This window comes from Cricetulus griseus, chromosome 5 (genome assembly GCF_003668045.3).
Source record: "Cricetulus griseus strain 17A/GY chromosome 5, alternate assembly CriGri-PICRH-1.0, whole genome shotgun sequence".
Taxonomy (NCBI): Eukaryota; Metazoa; Chordata; class Mammalia; order Rodentia; family Cricetidae; genus Cricetulus; species Cricetulus griseus.
In genome coordinates, this window is record NC_048598.1 from 40,223,202 (window position 1) to 40,243,772 (window position 20,571).

At 40.6% G+C, this 20,571-nt stretch overlaps 1 protein-coding gene across 4 annotated transcripts; it reads right to left on the bottom strand.

Moving 5' to 3' along the window:
• Nucleotides 1–212: 212 nt before the first annotated feature.
• On the bottom strand, nucleotides 213–19,917 carry Ivns1abp (influenza virus NS1A binding protein). 4 transcript variants are annotated; one of them, XM_027417401.2, is made up of 15 exons: nucleotides 19,777–19,917; nucleotides 14,644–14,868; nucleotides 13,109–13,237; nucleotides 12,509–12,678; nucleotides 12,318–12,393; nucleotides 10,277–10,450; nucleotides 9,568–9,693; nucleotides 8,104–8,211; nucleotides 4,621–4,750; nucleotides 4,190–4,414; nucleotides 3,547–3,668; nucleotides 3,316–3,442; nucleotides 3,106–3,237; nucleotides 2,788–2,961; nucleotides 213–1,357 (listed from the first exon to the last, which is right to left on the bottom strand). In XM_027417401.2, the coding sequence occupies exons 3-15, from the start codon at nucleotides 13,217–13,219 to the stop codon at nucleotides 1,104–1,106; spliced, it is 1,929 nt and encodes a 642-aa protein (XP_027273202.1). In that variant the 5' UTR covers nucleotides 13,220–13,237; nucleotides 14,644–14,868; nucleotides 19,777–19,917; the 3' UTR covers nucleotides 213–1,103. The 4 variants fall into 4 exon arrangements, with proteins under 4 accessions (XP_027273202.1, XP_027273203.1, XP_027273204.1 ...); XM_027417402.2 differs by lacking the exon at nucleotides 19,777–19,917 and adding an exon at nucleotides 18,970–18,990; XM_027417403.2 differs by lacking the exons at nucleotides 9,568–9,693; nucleotides 10,277–10,450; nucleotides 12,318–12,393; ... (2 more) ...; nucleotides 14,644–14,868; nucleotides 19,777–19,917 and adding an exon at nucleotides 9,035–9,171.
• Nucleotides 19,918–20,571: the final 654 nt, after the last annotated feature.

The following is a 20,571-nucleotide window of genomic DNA, read 5'->3' on the forward strand; positions in this document are numbered from 1 at the left end:
TTGTAAGTAATGAATTGAGTAGAAAACAACATTTGGACATTAATCCCACAGTGCGAATTTACTGCAAAGTACCTTTAATGTGTGTATCTGCAGTAAGCATTAGGATTTGCTCGTTTGGGTACCATAAGTTAGGTGTGTAGCACTACACATCAGACACCAAGTCATCCCAACCAGTATTAATCGAGGTAAATAGAAACAGTTCTGGAAAAGGATGCATTCACAAACTCAATAGTTTAATTTTTTTCAATCAAAGGCTTCCACTTACAATTGTTTTGTTAATGATAAATAAAGACAGGTTAAACATCATACCCTGAATCAGTCAAGTAACTCATCAAACCTAGGTTTGAATTATTACCATGTTACTGTTCAGCAACTCCATCCAAATAAACATTGATACTGCATTCTCAAATAGAAAAGTACAGCTGCAGCAAATGCTTGAGTTTGCATTCTGAGCATTTAGAAGAAACACCCTGCTCTGCATCCTTTCCAACTGCCACTCTGCTTTGATAACTCAAATCTGTCACATTTTACTTCAACAGACAAAGCACTCTGCTGAGAATATAAAAAGTTATAAAAATGTAATCATAAAAGACTAAATATTGGTAGGCATGTCAACTTTCTTTTAATAAAAACAAAAATAGTCATTGTTATCTATTTAAATAAGTATCTTGTTATAGAGTGTTCCAGTTATTGAAAAAGGGCCCTTAAAAAACCCAACTGCCTACATTGAAACCCTATCCCTCTTGGCCTGTAAGACAACCAGAGGGAAGAGTCATTTAATGTGCAAATCGGCAAAACAAATGTGGAGGAGCAGGGATTTGAAATGATGTTCCCAATCAATTCATGGTTTATTCTTTTACAGTACCAACCTTCAAAAAGTAAAATAACCAAAGACACCTTAAGAATACACAAACAGACCTTCATCTTTGCATTCCTTTCCAAACACAGAAAGTATGTACAGCATGTTTAATAATATGCAATATGCAAAAGCTTTGTGTTGCTGTTAGCAACATCTACCCCACCCACCCTCCTTATTCACAAGTGTACCTCTACTAAACACAATTACATCACTAAGCCTGTTAGTTTGAGGGGTCTTAAATTTGTTAAAACTGGAAAATCTTCGTGTAAGGGCTCCACTCATTTGACTCAAGGTTATAGACTTCCACCGTATTCAGAAATTCATTGCCATCAAATCCTCCCACTGCATAAATGGTGTTCCCTACAGTTGTAATCCCAGCATTGCTTCTTGGTGAAGTCATGTTTCCCATCATCTTCCATTCATTTCTAGTTGGATCATACATCTCCACACAACTGATGGCATGAGAGCCGTCAAAGCCACCACCTACAAACAGTTTTCCTAAAAAAGAAACAGGACTGTCAATCTAAAGAGGTTCAGAAAAACAAAAACAAACTCAAAACTCTCAGGTTTTATGTAGAAATTTTATACCTCTGTAGGTATTTATTTGACTTGTAATGTCACCATTTTGGAAGCTAAACTTTTGTCTTCCAAAAACAATGACAAGGTCTGTGTAATTGTGACAAGGATACTAGAAACCATAATTCTAAGATGAGTTAAGTGGACAATAATCCATTCCTACAGAAACTTATGCAACTATAGGGAGAAAAGGGCAGAAATGGAACCATCTTAAGTATATCTCCCACAATTCTCTGGCAATTACTATTGTGTCTATTTCGCAGTTGAAAAATTAAGAGACCTAAAGAAAACAGAAAACTTGCCTAAAGATATGAGTGACAAACTTAGCATAGTTCTGTATATTCAAAGTTGTTACAGAGGAGCTGGGATAATGTATGTATGTATGTATCACAAAAAGTTACAGAAAAGACCAGATGACTGAGCTTCTAGAGTTTTCATCTGAATACAACTTTTGGTATGAATGTTGCTTCCAGAAACACTTACGTATGATATGAATGTTGCTTCCAGAAACACTTACGTATGACTAATTTCAAGTTTCTATGCAAAGTAGAGATTCAATAGTTAAATATACTGTAACGAAAACTCAGCAATAAACTAAGGGGGGAAAAAAACCCCACTAATACTCAGATTCATTATTTTCTCTATCACTCAGCCAGGTTGCAAGTATGCAGCTGTAACTTCACTGACAGGGTTCACAAAAGGTTGAGGGTTCTGGGTCAGGAGCATACTTAATGCTCATTAGCTGAGCCACAATCCTGGTAAGATTCAGCTTTGTTCCAAATGATGTTAATTATATAAATAGACAGTAAAACAATCAATAAAGACGGTGAAAGGATATGTTTATAAAACAAAACTTATTGTTTTGGAGAGATTTATTGTGCTTTGAAATAAAATTCATTCTTAAAATTACTATCCTTTAAAAAAAAAAACAGTCAACTCAAAATCCAAGGCTGAGTTACAGATACATCTCACAGAGAGAATTTGGAACTTGGTTAAGAATATACACCAAGAGATGGGTAAATGAATATATTTAAGGTACGTATCAGGTACTTAAGGGGAAACATCCTTAATCCCTTTATGTCACTAATTGTGTGTATGACAGGAGTTCATGCTACAGAGCACAGGTGGAGGTCAGAGGGCAACTATTTGGAGTCAATTTTCTCCTTCCACCTTTACATGGGTTCCGGGGAATCCAACTCAGGGTTTTTGTCAGTAGGGCAGGCATTCAACCTGCTAAGCCACTTCACCAGTCCCTGCAATTTGTAAAGAAGTGTGTAAGTGACCTTTCTTGGAATTTTGGAACTAATGCTTGCCACCTCATACTATTTACCTGTCCAAATCTGGATACTCACCATCAAGAACAGCAACTCCAGCTCCTCGCCTAGCCACATTCATGGGTGCAATTAAAGTCCAGGTGTTATTTTCAGGATTGTATCGTTCTACTGTGTTCAGACAATTCCAAGATTCTGCACCTCCAATTATATACAAATAACCACCAAGTTCACAAACTGCAGACTGGTGTCTACCTATAAAAGACAAACCAAAGCTCTCAAAATTGTAAATATGTACTATAATCTATTAATTCAAGGCCAGCCAGTTTGGTCTACATAAAATTCCAAGCTAGCCAGAAATGCAAAACCCTATCCCCCCAAACAAAAAGACCAGCTTACGAATGTTAAGAGGAGCACAGCTTGTCCATGACTTTGTTACAGGATCAAATACATCACAATTTTTCAGGCCTTTTTGCCCATATGGATCGGAGCCACCAACAATGTACAATTTCCCATCCAGAGCACACACTCCTAGGACAATGAAGTACATGTTAATAACTTAATCACCAGGACTAAACACTGGCTAGCTCAGAAGAGAAGTGCTATTACCTGCATTACAACGGTTAGTTCTCAACTCTGGAACAGGGGTCCAGTCATCAATGCTTGGATCATACATTTCTCCACAACTCAGGTCATCTGAGTGTCCATTTGATCCACCCACCACATAGAGCTGTCCCTATGTCAAAAGTTATGTCAAAAGTAGTAAGTGAAAATTTCCCCTGGGAAGTTCTAAGAAATAAAAAAGGTAAACAAATTGTTTTTACAGCACACTGTGCTTACCATTAACACAGCCATTTGAAAGCGAGCTCTTGGTGTTCTCATGGGAGCAAGGAAGGACCAATGATCTGTACGTGGATCATAGCATTCAACTGTTCGAAGACATTCCTCTCTGTTATAACCACCTGGTAAAAGAATCATAAAAATTTATTTATAATGTGAACAGGGGTCAGAATGGCTAGATTTCCACCCAGAGTCAGTGAACATCTTACTATGTCTCCCGGGGTTGGTCTTAACAGTTGTGATCCCAAGTGCTAAAATTAAAAACCATGTGTCACCAGGCCCCACCAGGATATCTTTTAACTAAACATTCCTAGTAGTCAAGGAGTGACATTATCTGATGTGAGCAAAATGCTTATTCTGGCTTGAAAATTAGAAGTTTATCTACTCTGTAGTTTAACGTAGGAGTGTACTATAGCACTTGGCCTAGCAAGCACTGAGGCCTGGGTTCAAGCCCTAGCATACCACCCCCATTTAATTTAAAACAGACACTGACTTCCAAGATAGGCATATTCGATAGCAATGTTATTTCTGCATTGAAATAAATAAAGCATATTGAGTCCTCCTGCCCCAAATCTGCATGCCACAAATCAACATAAATGCTCATCTTCAGGCCTGTCTGTCACACGCATTGTTCCACTCTTACCTGCAGCTATGAGTTTGCCATTCATCTCTGCTGTCCCTAGCCCAGACCGTGCATACTGCATGGGAGACATGGGCTTTTCTAGGAGCTCATCTGGCTGCATCTCAAAGCTTAAACTCTTGCTCAGTTTTGGAGTACTTGTTGGCGAGCTCTGTGGACTGTTCCGCCCATGGAGGAAAATGACACAAAATGTACCATCCAGCACAGCCAGGCATAAGTAAGTGTTATCTGTGAACACAAGAGCTCTGTGTTTACCATGGAACTATTAATTCTTGGGGGTGGGTAGAGGATTCTGAATTGTATTCCAGTCTCCAGATCAGAACATTCTGCTATGGTTTTCCAAATGTCATTGCTCTGAGTTTTTCCTTACTCAGTCTCAAAGTGGTAAACTGACAACTATCCTTACAAATAGATAAACTGAAAGACAAACTTACTTGAAGTCTTTTCTGAAGCAACGATTTTCCACTCATGCTTAGGACTTTGCATTGAAGCATTTGGAGAAGAGAGACATCCAGTGGAACTGCCACTTATCTGCTTATGGCCATTCTCACGGGGTGGCTTTTTCTGCAAAATCAAAAGGCAGCTACAGAAACCTAGCCAGAGAGCATTCCTGCTGTACCTTTGTTCCTGAGCTATTGTGCAACACTGCCGATACACCAGCACCTTCCACCTACACAGCACACTCACAGCACAGTAAACCGAACACAAACAACACTTTCCAGGTGACAAATTTCTGCCACTTAGACCACCACTTAAAAATGAAACAGCTACATCTACACAACTAGCTGCTCAGAAAAAGATCAATTTAAACAATTCAAAAAACATGTTACAGACCAACCACCAGAACAATACCTCAATGTGGGGCAAGGAGAAAAAAATATATGCACGAAACTGTCAACCTAATCAAACAGTCTATAATGGCATCCTCCATACAGTGGCAGCAAAGGAGAGCACAGAGAGTCTGCCAATCTCTCTGAAAGCATTTTACAGGGAAGAAGTGTCAATGATTAGAGGCATGTTAAGTGTACATTTTAGGGCTGCCAATCGACACTGTAAAAACTAAACACACAGAGTAATCGGAAATGAAATAATACCAAAAGAACCATTTGCAAAATTTAATATAGGAACGGTAACAAATGATTCTTAGACAATTTGTATGCTTGTATATGAACTTTTGTAGATTGCTTTCAACTGCCTCAGCCCCTGCTGACTTCAAAGAGAAAGTATCACATAGAATCCTGAGTGTTGGGTTTGGTGGTGGTGCACACCTGTAATCCCAGCCTGAACCACACAGTGATACTGAACCTTAAAATATCTACCATGAAAAGAACTGCCACCACACTTCAGTACCTGGTAAACTCTGCTCACCAACTTATCCTGGGACAGTTTCTAAAGGAAATAAATTGCTGGCAAAAACAAAAAGCAACAGAGAAAGAGCAAAAGAAAAATATTCTGATTCTTAAAAATTACTACAAGATACATTAAAATCTCTACCTCAATCTGTGGGAAGGAGTCCTAAGTATCACTAAATAACAGATAGATGATGCTTATACTAAAGAGGCTTTACAAGTAACCTGAAACCACTCTAACATAGAAACTGTAACTCCGAGAAAATGAGCACGAAAGTGAACACTGTACCACTAAAGACTACTGGCATTGTTTAACAAATATGACCTCTTACCCAAACAGAATTCACCTATATCTTAATTATCAACTCTTCCCAGGTTTGAGACTCAATAATTTTTTGGTTTCCACACTTTTTTCTTCCTTAGGTAGCTTTTACAGTCTGAGTAGATTCTAATTACATTCCTATTTTCCAGGCTTCTTCTCCACCTGCTTTTCCTATTTCTGAAATCTATGACCTCTCACTTTCTGCTCCACAATCTCTATTTAGGACATTTTAACAAGACAGAAAGGTCAGAATCCCACACATCTCATCATCTCAAATCTTCCTAAACCACTTTTAAGACCCACCTTCAACCTCTGGATGTTTATGTATGGGTTCCCCAGTGTCTTTAAGTTATTAAGCCTTCATCACCCTTGAAAACGTAAATTATTACCTATAACAGTCTCCAAACTGTTCTCACAAGCTTTAATCTACCCTCTGTGTCTGACCATAAAAAAAAGCAAAGTCCAAGCCAACAGTTTGGAAAGTTAAAAATGCAAATCTGTTGAATTATATAGCCCTGAGACATACATGGAATCCCAATTAGAAACAGAACTGACTACATCTCTCTAAGCTTTCAAAATTATTTTAATGTGTACATTTTTACCCCTCCGTACTCTTGTTGTAATTCTTCTTGCTATGCACGTAGCTCAGAGGTAGGCATCTGCCTGCCATATGCAAAGGCCCTATGGTTTGATTCCCAGCTCCACACAAAATAGGTAAAATTAAAAAAAAAAAACCAGAAACAACAACAAAAAAAAACAAACCACCCTCCTTGCCACCTATAGGAAAAAGCATCAGTTGTACACGCTTACTTTTCCAGTCTAGACTGCCAACCCCAAGGAGCAGCACCCTGCACAGATAATCTTCTAATCGTCAAAGCCTCTAAATCCTAAGCCTGCTCTAGATGTTGCCTTCCACCTTATGTCCACCGCAGGCTCCCCCCTTCAGGCCTTCTTAGGGTAGATGCTCTTCTTAGACTGTATTGTTTTACCTTGGCAAGGCCCTATAACAGAAGCTACATAGGCTGTGTCCTCACATCAATATCATAGCCTGCCACTGACTGACATTCACTCTTCTGCCATTAGGAAGTCTACTTTAAAAGTTTCAACTTACAATGTTTACAGTTAACAGAGAAAACAACCCCAGATGCTTTAACTGGCTAACTCAAGTCCCCAAATTCTTTATAAATACTACTACTACCACCACAGGATACCACAGACAGCTACCATCTGATAACATAAGCACACAAGTCAATACACTACCACTGACCCAACTTTTAAAGAAACACTCGGTGATCTGGGTTTACTTTCCAGCATATCCCTCCACAATGCTGAGCTAAAGCCAAATAAAAAGAATGCACATTGCATGACTACTTTATAAAAATTCCAAACATAGGCAAATATGTTTTTGTGTCCCAAGTTAGGACAGTATCTCTCTTTGGACGGTAGTGATTGAAAGAGGAAAGTTCTGGGCTACTAGAATTCTGTTCTTTATAAGAGCATGGTTTAATGACTGGCTCACTGTGACATTCACAATTTGTGGGGCTGCTGAAGTTCAGTGTTGGAAGGCATGAAGTATATATGCGGGATACTGGATTTAATCTCCAACACACAAAACAATAAAAGGTATTCTCTATTGTTAAAAAGGTATCTGAATTAAGTATGTGTTTAATAAAAGATTACAAAAGTAATTCAATCAGCACAATGAAACTATACTGTTTTAATACATTTTGCCCAAGAAATATCCAGATATTGTAACACTTGATCAACACTGTATAAACGTAACATTATAAATCATGATATCATTTCTGTTTCATGAGAGGTTCAGTAATTAAATAGCCAAAATTTCTTTCACAGCCATCAACAATCTAAAACTACTGTCATCTTTTTCAAACTGGTCCTATTAGTCATGCGGGTTACAAATAACTTTTTAAAAAAAAAATCTAACCAAAATAACAAAAACCTAATATAGTGCTTCATTTTTACTGTTCTTATTACTAGTTGTGAACTGTACTTTGAGAGAAAAGGTGTAAATGGGGTTTGTTTAATTTTCTGAGTTAGCGTCTACTGGTGTGGCAAAAATGCTGGAAGCTCTAAAATATGCATGTTTTCTCCCCCCAAAAATGTCTCTGTCCAGTTAAAACAATGAAACTCATCCACTTTCCTTTATTAAAGGAAAATTTAAGTATGCTATAAAATTCTCCAGTTAAATTTTAACCTGAGGTTACCTCAGACTGTGCAATGTGTACCTGCACAAACTGAATGTGGTCATCATCACTGCCAAACACCTCAGCCTGTCCATCTAGTGGGTTCCCATCAAGCAGCTTGTGATCAGCTGAGTAGTACAAGGTTTGAACCTGCAAAACAGCAACAGAACACCCATGTGGCTACTGTCACCATGGCTACTCGCTAGTATGCAGATTATAATCGCCTCAAGGTAACCTCCAGTGTGCTTCTTGACATCTTACTCTGGCAGGATCCCGAAGTAAAGAAAAACACATGTCATGGTGGTAAAAATGTAAAAAGCAAAACCAAAACAAAAAAACCAAAATGAAACAAAAAAAATATCAAAATCAAATACAAAATCTTCTAATACTGGCTGGAGAGTCCTTGGCTTGATTGGCTTGAAAGAAATCTTCTTTGTTTTCATAGCTTCTATTATATGACATTAAGAAAAAAAAGGCATTGTACAACACATATATTCTCAAATATACATATTTACAATAAAACACTAAATAGTTTACACCTTTGAAGATAAATGGCATGATTTGAATAAATGTACTTCTCTCCTGTAGGTTATGTCAAGAAAACACATAAAGAAGAAACAAATGCAAGTTGCAGTCTTCCTCCACAGATGCAAACACACGACCAATGCATCTGATTCCCATGTGGGAAGTTCACAGAATTTAAAGAGGACCTGCTAGCCTTTTTAGAATGCAGTAATGGTAGTGACTGAGGCCTAACAGAATAGGTAAATGTCAGTGAGCATAGAGGGCTTCTGTGGAGTGTTACACTCAAAGTTACTCCACTGCTCCAACTGACACATGGACTAGTCCCAACTTTTCCATCAAATTTTGTGTATATTTTAAAAATAGTCCCAAGTTAATTGACTATATGTATGAACAACACCATTGAAAATCACAAAGCTTTAGAGTAAGAACCCTGTAAAGGAGTAAACACCATTAAATCATCATCGTCCTCTGCCCACAGCGGACTTTTCTTAGGAGAAATGGGGCAGGACTGCTGCTTCTTTACGTGTCAATACACTTGAGGTTTCTTCTCGGCTCTTCAGTCTTGGGGATCCTAGTTTTGTTAATAAACCTATGGGGAGATAAACCAATGGGGAGGAACAACCATTAGAAGCTTTACCTACTTGTCAAACTTAAGCAAAACCTGTGAAGAAAAATTAAGAATCTACAGAAAATGTCAGTACCACCTCCCATTTCTAAAGCAAGTTACATGCTACTTTAAAGAAAGTTTACAGCACATAATAAGCAAAGAAAAAAGGAAAAAAAAAGAAAAGCAGAAAACCAAACTGAACAGTTCATTCAGCTCACCTGGACACCCCCCCTGTTTCTCAGCTTAGGGGTACCTATAGCAAAATTTAAATTCTTTAGGGTCATGGTTATAAAATAAAAGTGAAAGGGAATCCTTCATGTTATAGCAAAAATAATTTGTAAGAACTGTTGGATCCCATTTACTTTAAAACTAACCTCTTCCATGAGCTCTTCCAGGCTGTCTCCATTCTCCCAGATGCTACGCTGCACCCAGTTGATTACCTTTGTGTACAATTTGCCATTGCTGGGCAAGCAAACGTTATCTTCAAGCATTACCTCCAACTAGAATTACAAATAAATAAAACAAAAACCAGTGACATCCACATCAACTTTGAAATTCTAGTTCTCAGCTTAATGCTCAGTTTCATGATAAAAGTTTTATTCCTGGGGCAGGGGAGTAGGGTTCATGAGCCCCACCACTAGCTGAGGAGCTACCAACAGTCAATGGTTTCTAGGGAGGGAGATTTCTTGCAGGGTATAGCTCCTGGAGTTCCATCCTGGTCCAGTGGATTTTCCCACACCCATCAGTAACAGGAAGCACAAACAGGGTCAAAAATATATGAGAGGAAATGAAGTTGAGTGTGGATCGGGGAGTGAATATGGTAAAAACATACTGAATGCTTTTGTAAAATTCTCAAAAATAACATATTAAAAAGCCACATTCCACAAATTTTATTTAATTTGCAATGAGATCAGTAAGCCTACATAAAAAGGAAGTAAAACTGGGAAGCAGAAACCCATTACACTAAGAGTAACAACCACTTCAATGTATCACCATTATAGTAACCCTTATTCACCTGACAAAAACTGCCTGCAGCTACAGAATGTCAATCTATCTGTATGACCTATTTGGCCTGCTCCTTACCTTTAGTCTCGGAAGCTTAAGAAATTCCTCCTCTTCTGAAATTTGTAACAAATGCTCCTGAATATAAGCATCAACCTTATTCAACAAACGGGAGTCTCCCATACAACTTGCAAAATTTCGATAAGAGATGCAGCTAGTAATATCCATTCTAGATAGTAAATAATCTCCACAGACCTTGGAAAAGAAATACAGATGTGCCATTTGTATGTAGTTTATTAAATATTTAAAGGCAATATGTAAATACCACGTGAATTACAAAAATGAGAAATCAAACTAAACAATGGGACAGCACATGTATAAATTATATCAGCTGGGTATGGTGGTGCACAAAGGCCTAGAATCCGGGGCACTTGCAAGGCTGACACAGGAGAAATCTAAATTCAAATCCAGCCTGACTATAGTAACAACATGTCTGAAAATAAAACCAAACAATGAAAAGCCACATCAAAGATGCCACATAAAAACATTTAACAGCAGATGTGACAAATGGAACTGCAGTACAGGTTCTGGAGGTTTTCAACAGCAGCAGCCAGGTAAGGCTCTCTGGAAGGTTAGCTGTAAGTGGGCTCTGTAGCACACACAGAATGTAGCAAAAGGGACGAGAATTAGGAAATAATTTTGGGAAAAGAATATCTGTATTAGGGAGAAGCTACAATGTGAAACTATATGTGCACCATAGGACTTTTGCTAAAGTTTACTCTGCAGTTCTCCATGTGTGTATTTGTGGAGTGGGGCTGCATGCATGGAGATCAGAAGACAACTTTGTGAAATAGATTCTCTGCTTCTACCTTTGCGCGGGTTAGAAATCAGGTCACCAATGCTTGACACAGCAAGCACCTTCACTTACTGAGCCACCTTGCTGGCCTAATCAGAGGATACTTTTTTTTTAAAAAAAAAGAGACTATTTTCCTTTTATGTGTAAGGATGTTTGGCCTGCGTGTATGTTTGCCTGCCACAAGAGGGCATTAAAATCTCTGGAACCAGAGTTACAGATGATTATGAGCCATCTTGTGGGTGCTCAGAACCAACTGAACCTCTGTCCTCTGCAAAAGCAACAAGTGCTTTAGGCTTGTGGGCCATTTTGTCTGTCACAACTGTAACATTTGTCCGTGTGACTACAAAGTATAGATCATATATCAAATCCACACAGCTATTCTTCATAAAATGTTATTAAGGAAAAAAAAAGCCTAGCCCTTTAAGAAAATATTTGGTTTGTTGGTCCTTACTCAATACTGCCTTCTCAGCTTACAATTCCAGTGATTGGGGTGCAGGAGAGGTTGCTCAGCGGGTGAGCACTTGTTGCTTTCACAAGAGCTCGGTGCTCTTCCAGACGACCTGAATTTGGTTTCCAGCACCCACATCAAACAGGTACTAGCTCCTAGGTACTCAATGTTTTCTTCTGGTCTCTGCAGGCACCTTCTCACATGTGTGTAGAACATACACATACATTTTAACACATGCCATCAGAAACTGTCAATATACCACTGTGATTCCATAACAGATTTCTTTTGCATTGCTCTAGAGTGAACATGACATCCTGAAACTGATCTCAGCCTATGCTATGCCCAAGCCAGAGGTTCATGTCAAGACCAAGCCAACAGCTCTGCTTAGTAACCTTATAGTACAAGTAATGCTATTTAACATAGTGTCAAAAATAGATATATCTACTGTAGAAGAGACAAAAAATTGAATGGAAAATGCATTGAGAAAGACTCTGGCATAGTCATTATGCCAGAAAAAACTGCCAGTCAAGAGGCAGGTGACTAAACATACTGGGTTGAAAGGGGAACTTTTTTGTTTGCTTTGTTTTTCGAGACAGGGTTTCTCTGTGTAACAGCCCTGGCTGTTCTCAAACTCACAGAGATCCACCTGCCTCTGTCTCCCAAATGCTGGGGTTAAAGGCATGTGCCACCACCACCCAGTCCAAATTCTTAATAAAATTTTTCACAGCCTAATAAAATGTTTCATGACAATTTCTCCATTCTAACCCCATAGAACCCCCCCCCCAGTCTACTACTGTCACAACTTAGAATACTCTTACCTGTTTTACTCGGTCCATCTTCAACTTCTTTGCTGCAGAATAAACATCTTTTACTAACTCCTTATCAGCTTTCAACCTATTTAAAAAGAATAAAAAAAAAGGTTGCTTTTTTGTTGTTGTTCTAATACCAAGGCTTTAAAATTCAGTTACTTGGTGTTCTCTGACTCTCTGGTTCCCTTGAAGGTACTCACTGAGCAGTGTATGCATAGTTCAGCAAGACTTCAACAGCTTCCGGATTGAGATCATCCAACTTCACATGAGAAACTCCATGAGGGTCACTGTCACTATTAAAGATTTCAAACAGATATGGGCTGCAGCAAGCCAGGACTGCCCTGTGTGCTAGCATCTCATGGCCACAGACCTGAAATAATAAAAAGTAAAATGAGAAGTCTTGTGAATGATGCACTACTCTAGATAATTAACATACCTGCTTTCTTTGTCCTCCATTTATAGTTAAAACAAAAAGAAACAAAAAACATAAAAGAAAAAGCCATCTCACAGCTGGAGAGATGTTTCAACAGTTAAGAGCATTGGCCACTCTTTCCAAGGACCAGCACCCACACGGTGGCTCACACCATCTGTAACTCCACTACCTGGGAATCCTACGTTCTCGTCTCACATCCATGGGCACCGTACACATGTGGTACAAAGAATATATGCAGGCAAGACACCCATACGCATAAAAGAAAAAATTCTCAAAAGAAATCTGTTTGGAGGGGAAAAACCCAATTTATGTCTTTTATGAAGTTTACCTTTCAAGGAACAAAAGGTAATAAACTGAGTTTAAATACCTGAAGTCGAACATCACAGAACTGCCCACTTTTCCTTAGGGCATTTAATTTGGCAACAGAAGATTCAATAAAATTTTCATCTTCAAACATCAAATATCCATTGGGAATCATTTTTCCTTATAAATTTGGCTAAAGAGAAAAATGAAAGCTAATTATTTTACATATAAATGCTTTTTTAAAATTTTATTTTCAATCAGGGAGGTCAGTCTGGTCTATACAGAATTTAAGGCCAGCCGGGTTACATAGTGAGTCTCTGTTTCAAAGAAGAGAGTGTGTGTGTGTATGTGTTCAAACAGAAAACATCTTCATACCAAAATTCTATTTTACCAACATACCAAAAAATTCACCTGGCAGCAACAACACTGGTTCAGGGTCCTCATGTTTTGCCCAGACTCTGACCCCAACAGTCTAGAAGTGGTCATACAGCATTGGACATCTCAATGCCTGACACACATCCCTTCTAAAGGAGGAAAATAAAATGCTGTCCTGCCCAACTTATTAAGGGGTGGCTTAAGAGTGCATGTAGACTTTTCTGGACTTGGCTGCTGTCCTTCCTTTACTCTGATAAAAATAGTGTTTACTTTTTGACATGTCTCGTACAGCCCAGTCTGGCCTTAAATTAAGAATGCAGCTGGGACTGGCTCTGAATTCCTCAATCCACCTTCCCTTACCAGAGGATGGGATTGCAGGCCATGTGCCCCTACCCCTGGCAAAACTAATGTTCTTTGTAAAGTCACCATTTGCCACAAACAACACAGGAAGCAGAACCTAGGCCTCAAATATGCTAAGCAGGCACTTTCATGGAGGTACACCTTCAGCCTAATGGTCTCAAAAATGTTTTTCAACTTAACTTATAAAACTAATGGCTACATAAAAGTGGTAGTATGTGTTAAAGCCTCACTTTAGGCAACTTAAAAGTCAAGGGAGTTCACAGAAAGGAAAACTAATGGATGAAAGAGAAAGGAAGAAATATTTATATTTTAATTTTAAAGAAAATTTTAAAAAGGATACAAATGCTTTCTAGGTGCCTACAAGGTGGCTAAAGGCGCTTACCACCAAGCCTGATGGCTTTGAGTTCAACCCCCAGGACCCACATGGCAAAAGGAAACTGACTCCCTTAACTTGTCTTCTGACCTCCATACTCTCCACCCCCCAGTCACTCTCATGCATTCACACACTATTATAAATTTTTTTTTAATGTTTTCTTAGTCAAATGATTAGGGACCTTTCTGGTCTTTTAAACATTAACAGAGACTGATTCTATACTTAGCACAATTTTTGGAAAACCTGAATCTTTAAAAATATATATTTAATATTATTATGTGGGGGAAGCATGCCCCAGCCCCAGTGTGTATAGAAGTCAGCGACAACTTGATTTAATGCATTCTTTTCTTCCAGCTCTACCTGAGTTTCCAGGAAGCAAACTCAGGTTGCAGGCTTGTGCAGAAAAGTGCCTTTTCCTACAGAACCAGCTCACGCCCCGCCCCCCCCCACACACACAGAGTTAATGCTAGACATGAAGAATATTCACTTACCAACTATTTCTGATGAGAAATGTGTCACTGAGAATGCAAATGATCCAAAGACAAAGGAGTGTTGAAACAAAGCACTTCGTTAAGGTATGAAGAGAGGTGGCTGTGTGAAGGTAGATGTTTTAGGCCTTAATGGTGGTTCCAAAACTATCAGGCTTGAAAATGATGTAATCAAGTCCTTAAAAGCTATAGACATGAATTTCTTCTGTGATAATCATGCATCATAATCTGTAACAACAGCATATCTAAGTTAGATATTCATAAGAATCAGTTTGCCATTAATCTAGGTAGAACAATAGGTCATACAAAGTAAGTCAACCTTTGAGATAAATGGAAAAAAATACACTATATTGAAAAAAAAAATCACAAACCATAAACAATTCCCTTTCATTTAACATGCATATACTCAAAAGTGATTCTAAAAAAATACTTTCTCATTGTTCAAGTGGGATATGCTAGCCTGAGAAGTAAAGGACAAATATAAATATTAACTCTAAAAATCTTTACTATTATATTCCAGCCAATATGCAAATAGGAGATGGCTGCTTTAGGAGCCAGGAAACCACCTCTGGGCACCATTCCCAGACATACACATTGCTACAAGCCAGATACCCTGTTCACCCCTACCTTTGTTTCAAGTTGCCACTCTACCTGGAAAACCCTTAAGCCAACCAACTCCTGACAGATGAACTCTCCCTGCCATGGAGCCTTTGCCAAGAGCTAGAAAGCAGTGTTCCCCAGTCTTCATATCAGAACCTTCTCTGAAGGTATGCATGGTTGTCCAGAATTATCTCTTCTGTGCTCTGCTTCCAGGCAAACCCTACATGGTTTTTTGGTTTGTATTTGAGACAAGGTTTCTCTGTGTAGCTTTGTCTGTCCTGGAACTCAGCGATCCACTGCCTCTCACTCCCTAGCGCTGGGATTAAAGGTGTGTGCTGCCATCACCACTGGCCCTGCTTGCCTTGTTCATTTTTGATGCTAGTCTGTGTAGTATGAGACTGTCTCTTTTTTGTTTGTTTGTTTTTCAAGACAGGGTTTCTCTGTGTAGCTTTTGGAGCCTATCCTGGCACTAGCTCTGTAGACCAGGCTGGCCTCGAACTCACAGAAATTTGCCTGCCTCTGCCTCCCAAGTGCTGGGATTAAAGGTGTGTGCTATGAATGCCCAGCGAGACTGTCTTAAAAACAGAAATTGTATCAACTCTATCATACCATCATATAATGTTGATTTCTTCTTTACAATTTCTACCTTTTCTTATGAAACTAGTTTTAACAAAACAAATGTTCTCTGAAAATAGGTAATTCCATCCCCCATGTACACTGAGAACACACTGGAGATTTATAAACATTTCAATTTGAACCACTTTTACTCAGTATATGTCTGAAAACTTGTTTTGACCTAATCGAGATAAAAATGGCACTGTTTTTTAAATTTAATTGTAAGATTTTGCCTGTATTTATTTTATGTGTATGGGTATTTTGCCTATATGTCTATACACCATGTGTGCAATGCCCTCAGTGGCCAGAAGGAGGCAGTGAATGCTCTGGAATTGAGTTACAGTGGGATCAGCCACTTCAATGCTAGGAATTGATCCTGGGGTCCTCCTGAAGAGTCAACTTCCAGACAAATGTTTATTATTTTGATAGCTTGGATGTTCTAACTTAGGCTTATGGGGGGGGAGCACTAAAATTACTATAGTCTTTAAAGAGAAAACTTTGTTTAGAATTTCTGTAGTAATTCTGGCATATGCCCTTACACAGTATCATTTTGAATTTTGTGAAATAAGGTCTTTTCATTTAGTACATGACTTTCTGCCTATTAAGATCTTAACATTGGAGATAGGCATGATAGCACACAAGCTTATATTCCTAGCACTTGGGAGTAAGATGGGAGAATTAAAAGAGTTCAAAGCCAGCTTGAGTTACATAGTGAGTTTAAAGCTGGCATAGGGCTACATAAGACTCAAGGAAAAAAAAATCTTAATATGATTTTTTATCTTTACTTTACTTTTATCATCATCTACCCATCATTACAACTCTATTTGATTTAAAAGCTAGCCCAAGTCCTAATGATGTTTAAATTAATGCAAACTTGTTTTTGAAAGTTCATGTTCACCTCCATTAAGGTAACTGGGGTGTATCAGATGCCTTCTGGACTCTGAGCATCAGGCATCATCCATGTGGTGTGCACACATACATGTAGGCAAAACATCCACACACATAAGGTTTTTTTTTTTTTTAAAAACTTACAGCATCCTCAAATTTCACATTTCTTATTTTGTATATAAAATTCATGCACAATAACTAATCATATTTTAAAATGGAGAGAAATTTTGCCTTTCAAAAGCCAAACCAAGGCTCAAGCATACCAAAGTCATGTAATAATATAAAACTTTGTTTTGTAAAATACAGTTTGAACTAATCCATTTTTAAGACTGAAACTGGGATCAAAGCTGCTAAAAACATTCCAGTTCTTTAGTGTGACCAGTATGAGAAACTGAAGACAGGAGACTTGCTTTTACTATTCAAGAGTTACTATAGCCCAGAAGATTAGCTTAAGTGAAGTATAATCTAGCATGTTTTTACAGAGCTGTGAAAACAGCAGGCATAGCATTCCCCATCCTCCACTAAGCAAAAGGAAACGTCACTCTCTCAAAACATCGATAAGAGCTCAAGGTAAACCACAAATATTTAAGTTTAAAGGTAATTTTTTTTCAAGGAATCAATTATGAAGTAATTTAAGAACTCTCTCCTCAGTGCTGCATTAAACCTCATGGATATCAGGCAAGCACTTAACCACTGAGCTACAAACATCTGTGACACTAAACATCGCAGACACAAACTGGAATGACATGCTTAGAACAAAATGGAGTTAGCTCAATTCTGCGGCCTCAAATGATTCTGAGGCCAAATAAAGCACAGAGGCAGATAAGACCAAGAAAACAGCTCAAGCAAAGGGGAAGGGAAGGTATGACAGCACACATATCCCAGAAACTGCAGCTATTTTGGTTTCAATAGGTGGTAGATTGCAGGATGCACATGGTACATGGTGAGAGAGAGGAAGTAACCAACTTATTTTAAGGTTTAAACAGTGCTAAGTATGGACACCAGATGAAGATTTAAGAACGGGTATTTGAGAAGAGGTTCAGTGGGAACATACCTGGGAAAAACATGGACATAAGGTATTTAAATGAAGATTCAGTACACCCATGCTGGCTTGGTCCTTAACTAAATACTTAAGGTATTTTAGCATGGATGGTGTGTTATCAACACAAGTCATTTTTAGATAGTGCACAGAGAAAAATAGGAAGGAAAAAGAACCGAGTTTAGGATGTTCTAATACTTAGGTAACTGTTGGATATCCAGGGTGACATCAAAGTGTAAAGAATACTGCTGCAGGCTTAGAAACAGTAATAAGGTACTGACATTACAAGTTAAGTAAAATCCCAGGAATCACCAACAGAAGGTAGGAAGCTACTCTACCTGTAAGAACTCCTATCTGCAATATACCATCACACTGCTAAAAATCGAAGAATTCTTTTGGTTAAGGCATGTAAGTATCATTGGCCAAGACATTATTTGAACTTATTTGAAAAACCACATTCATATGCCACCTATAACATTCAAGCAAGAAAAGCAGAATCCCACCATTTAAAAGCAAGAGGACAACCCCCATTAATTTAACCCTTACAGAAAACCTGAAATGCTTTGTCTTTGGAAATGACAAAGTTAGAAGACAACTGTAAATTAAGACAGGCTATAGAAATGGGTATCTATTAATTAATTTGAGATTTCTCATATTAAAATCAGAGGAAAGTTACTCCAGACCTCTCAGTAACAAAGTCATCAAAGTACAGAGGTTTAATATATAATATAATGCCTGCTGGTGGCATTAGAACATACTGGTTTCAATCCAATGCTACCCAGTCAGTGTTTACAACCAGGCTTACGAACTACTCCTTTAACATTTTTAAGATGTAAGTTTTAGCAGGATTCAACCGGAAACTATTTTCTCATCTGTATTTTCCCTAAATCAACCACTGGTGTCAGAATTAAAGAAAACACGGCGCCATGGTACTAGACTTCCAGAACTATGGAGTATCAGCACAGCAGGCGACCACATCAAAAACTCCCAAGAAGTTGATGATGTAGGGGTGTCCTAACCTCCGGTACTTGCAACAGACATTAAACGAAACGTTCCCTTTTTAGGACGTCCTATTTCTTTTTTTATTGAAATGTCTGCTGTCCGAAATCATTTGTCTACGGAGTACTATGGAAAAAGGCAAAGTTTGTTTTTTGGGGGGAGGGGGTGGCGGTGTCAGATTTCCTTACGTTAAATCTTCACTTTGACACTCCCCGATGTCTTCCTATCAGGAACCTACAACGAGGTTCTTCACAAAAAAAAAAAAAAAAAAAAAAAGGTGAACGCACAAAAAGCATGCTCTCCATCTATTTCTTTCTGAGAGCGTGGAGTCGGTGCCCGGGTGCACAGGGACCCCGCGCTCAAGGCCGGGGGCGCGCTCTCGGCGGGCAGAGGCGCCCGCACACCCCCGGCCGCGATTGGCCGGCGGCGCAGTCACTCAAAGCTGACACGTCAGGGCAGCCGCTCCCTCGCTCCTCCCGCCTCCTTCTCCCCGCGCTTGGCAAGAAAAGCGGGCAACGTGGAGCTGGAACAAAGGACCCCGCGGTCCACGGCGACCGGGGACTCCGTGCCACCCCACGCCAAGCCCCGGGAGCCGATGTGCTCTAAGGAGGCCGGCTTCATGTTCCCACACGCGGGCCGCGAGAAGTCTTAGCACGCAGAGTCCCGACCCGCAGCCGGGACCCGCTACTGACAGCGGGAAACGATGCCCACGGTCCGCGGCGGCCGCCGCTCTCTTCCGGCGGGTCATCCTTCCTAGCGGTCCGCTGGGCCAGGTCCCGGGGAACCTCCGTCACCCGGCGCTGAAGCCTGACGGTTCCCGCCCCAGCCGAGGACGGTCCGGGACCACCGCGCTTGCCCCACGAGAACCGGCAACTGCGCGAGCGGGAGCCCCGTAGGACTCGCTTCCCCCGGGAGAGCGGGACGCTCCGCACAACCACCATCTTCCCACCCCACCCTCCCGCTGCCTCCCGCGGCGCCCGCGTACAGCGCGTTACCTGGGTCATCTCTGAAGAGATGGCGAAATTCATCTCCAGAGCTTCGACGGGCTGCAGGCGGAAGGCGCGGGAAGGGGCGCGGGGCGACCGGGCGGGAGGCTGCGGGCACGGGAAGGCCACAGGGGACTCGCAGGAACTCGCTCGCCGCCACGACGCGCCCAGCAGCTCTGAGCGACCGACCTCCACGCGCGTCCCGGACACACTGCCTCCGCCGCCGCGCGCGCTCGCGCCGCACTCCCTCGCACGTCACCACGTGCGCGGCCGCCAACGCCTCCCGGCCCGCTTCCGGCTCGGATGCCCGGGCGAATCACAGGCGAGCTCCCGGGAAGATCACGCTCTGAAGCTCCGCCCCGGGCAAAACCCCGCCTACTTCCCCGCCCTCCTCCTCGGCCGCCCCCTCCTGCCTTTCCCCCTGCTCAACTAGGTCAGCGCAAGGTGATCCCGGGGAGCTGGGCGGCGGTGGCCGCTCCTCGTGTTACTTATCGCGCGCGCTCCCTCCCGTGCCTCACACCCTCGCTTCGCCCTTCTCCACTGACCAGGAACTGGTTCCCTCCTGCCTCCTTCACCTGCTCTGCCTTCTCCTCGAGAGATCCGACGTGGCGATTAGAGTTCTCAGCGTCACACTGACTTCTAGGCAACCACCCTAGACTGGAGCTGCTTGTCTTGGGACCGCGGCAGTTGCTGGGTTACCGGGGAGGTGGAGGGGTGAGGAATGGAGGAAGAAGGGACCAGTCTGAGAGGAGGGCCAACCAACTCCTCATTGGCCTGGTTTGGGTGAGGGTTCAGTAAGTGTGT

Coding starts and splice junctions, on each gene's coding strand:
- Ivns1abp (XM_027417401.2), bottom strand. CDS start 13,219: ATGATTCCCAATGGATATTTGATGTTTGAAGATGAAAATTTTATTGAA. Junction 12,679..13,108: donor TCTGTGATGTTCGACTTCAG/GTATTTAAACTC, acceptor TTATTATTTCAG/GTCTGTGGCCATGAGATGCT. Junction 9,694..10,276: donor TTAAGCTTCCGAGACTAAAG/GTAAGGAGCAGG, acceptor TTGTAATTCTAG/TTGGAGGTAATGCTTGAAGA.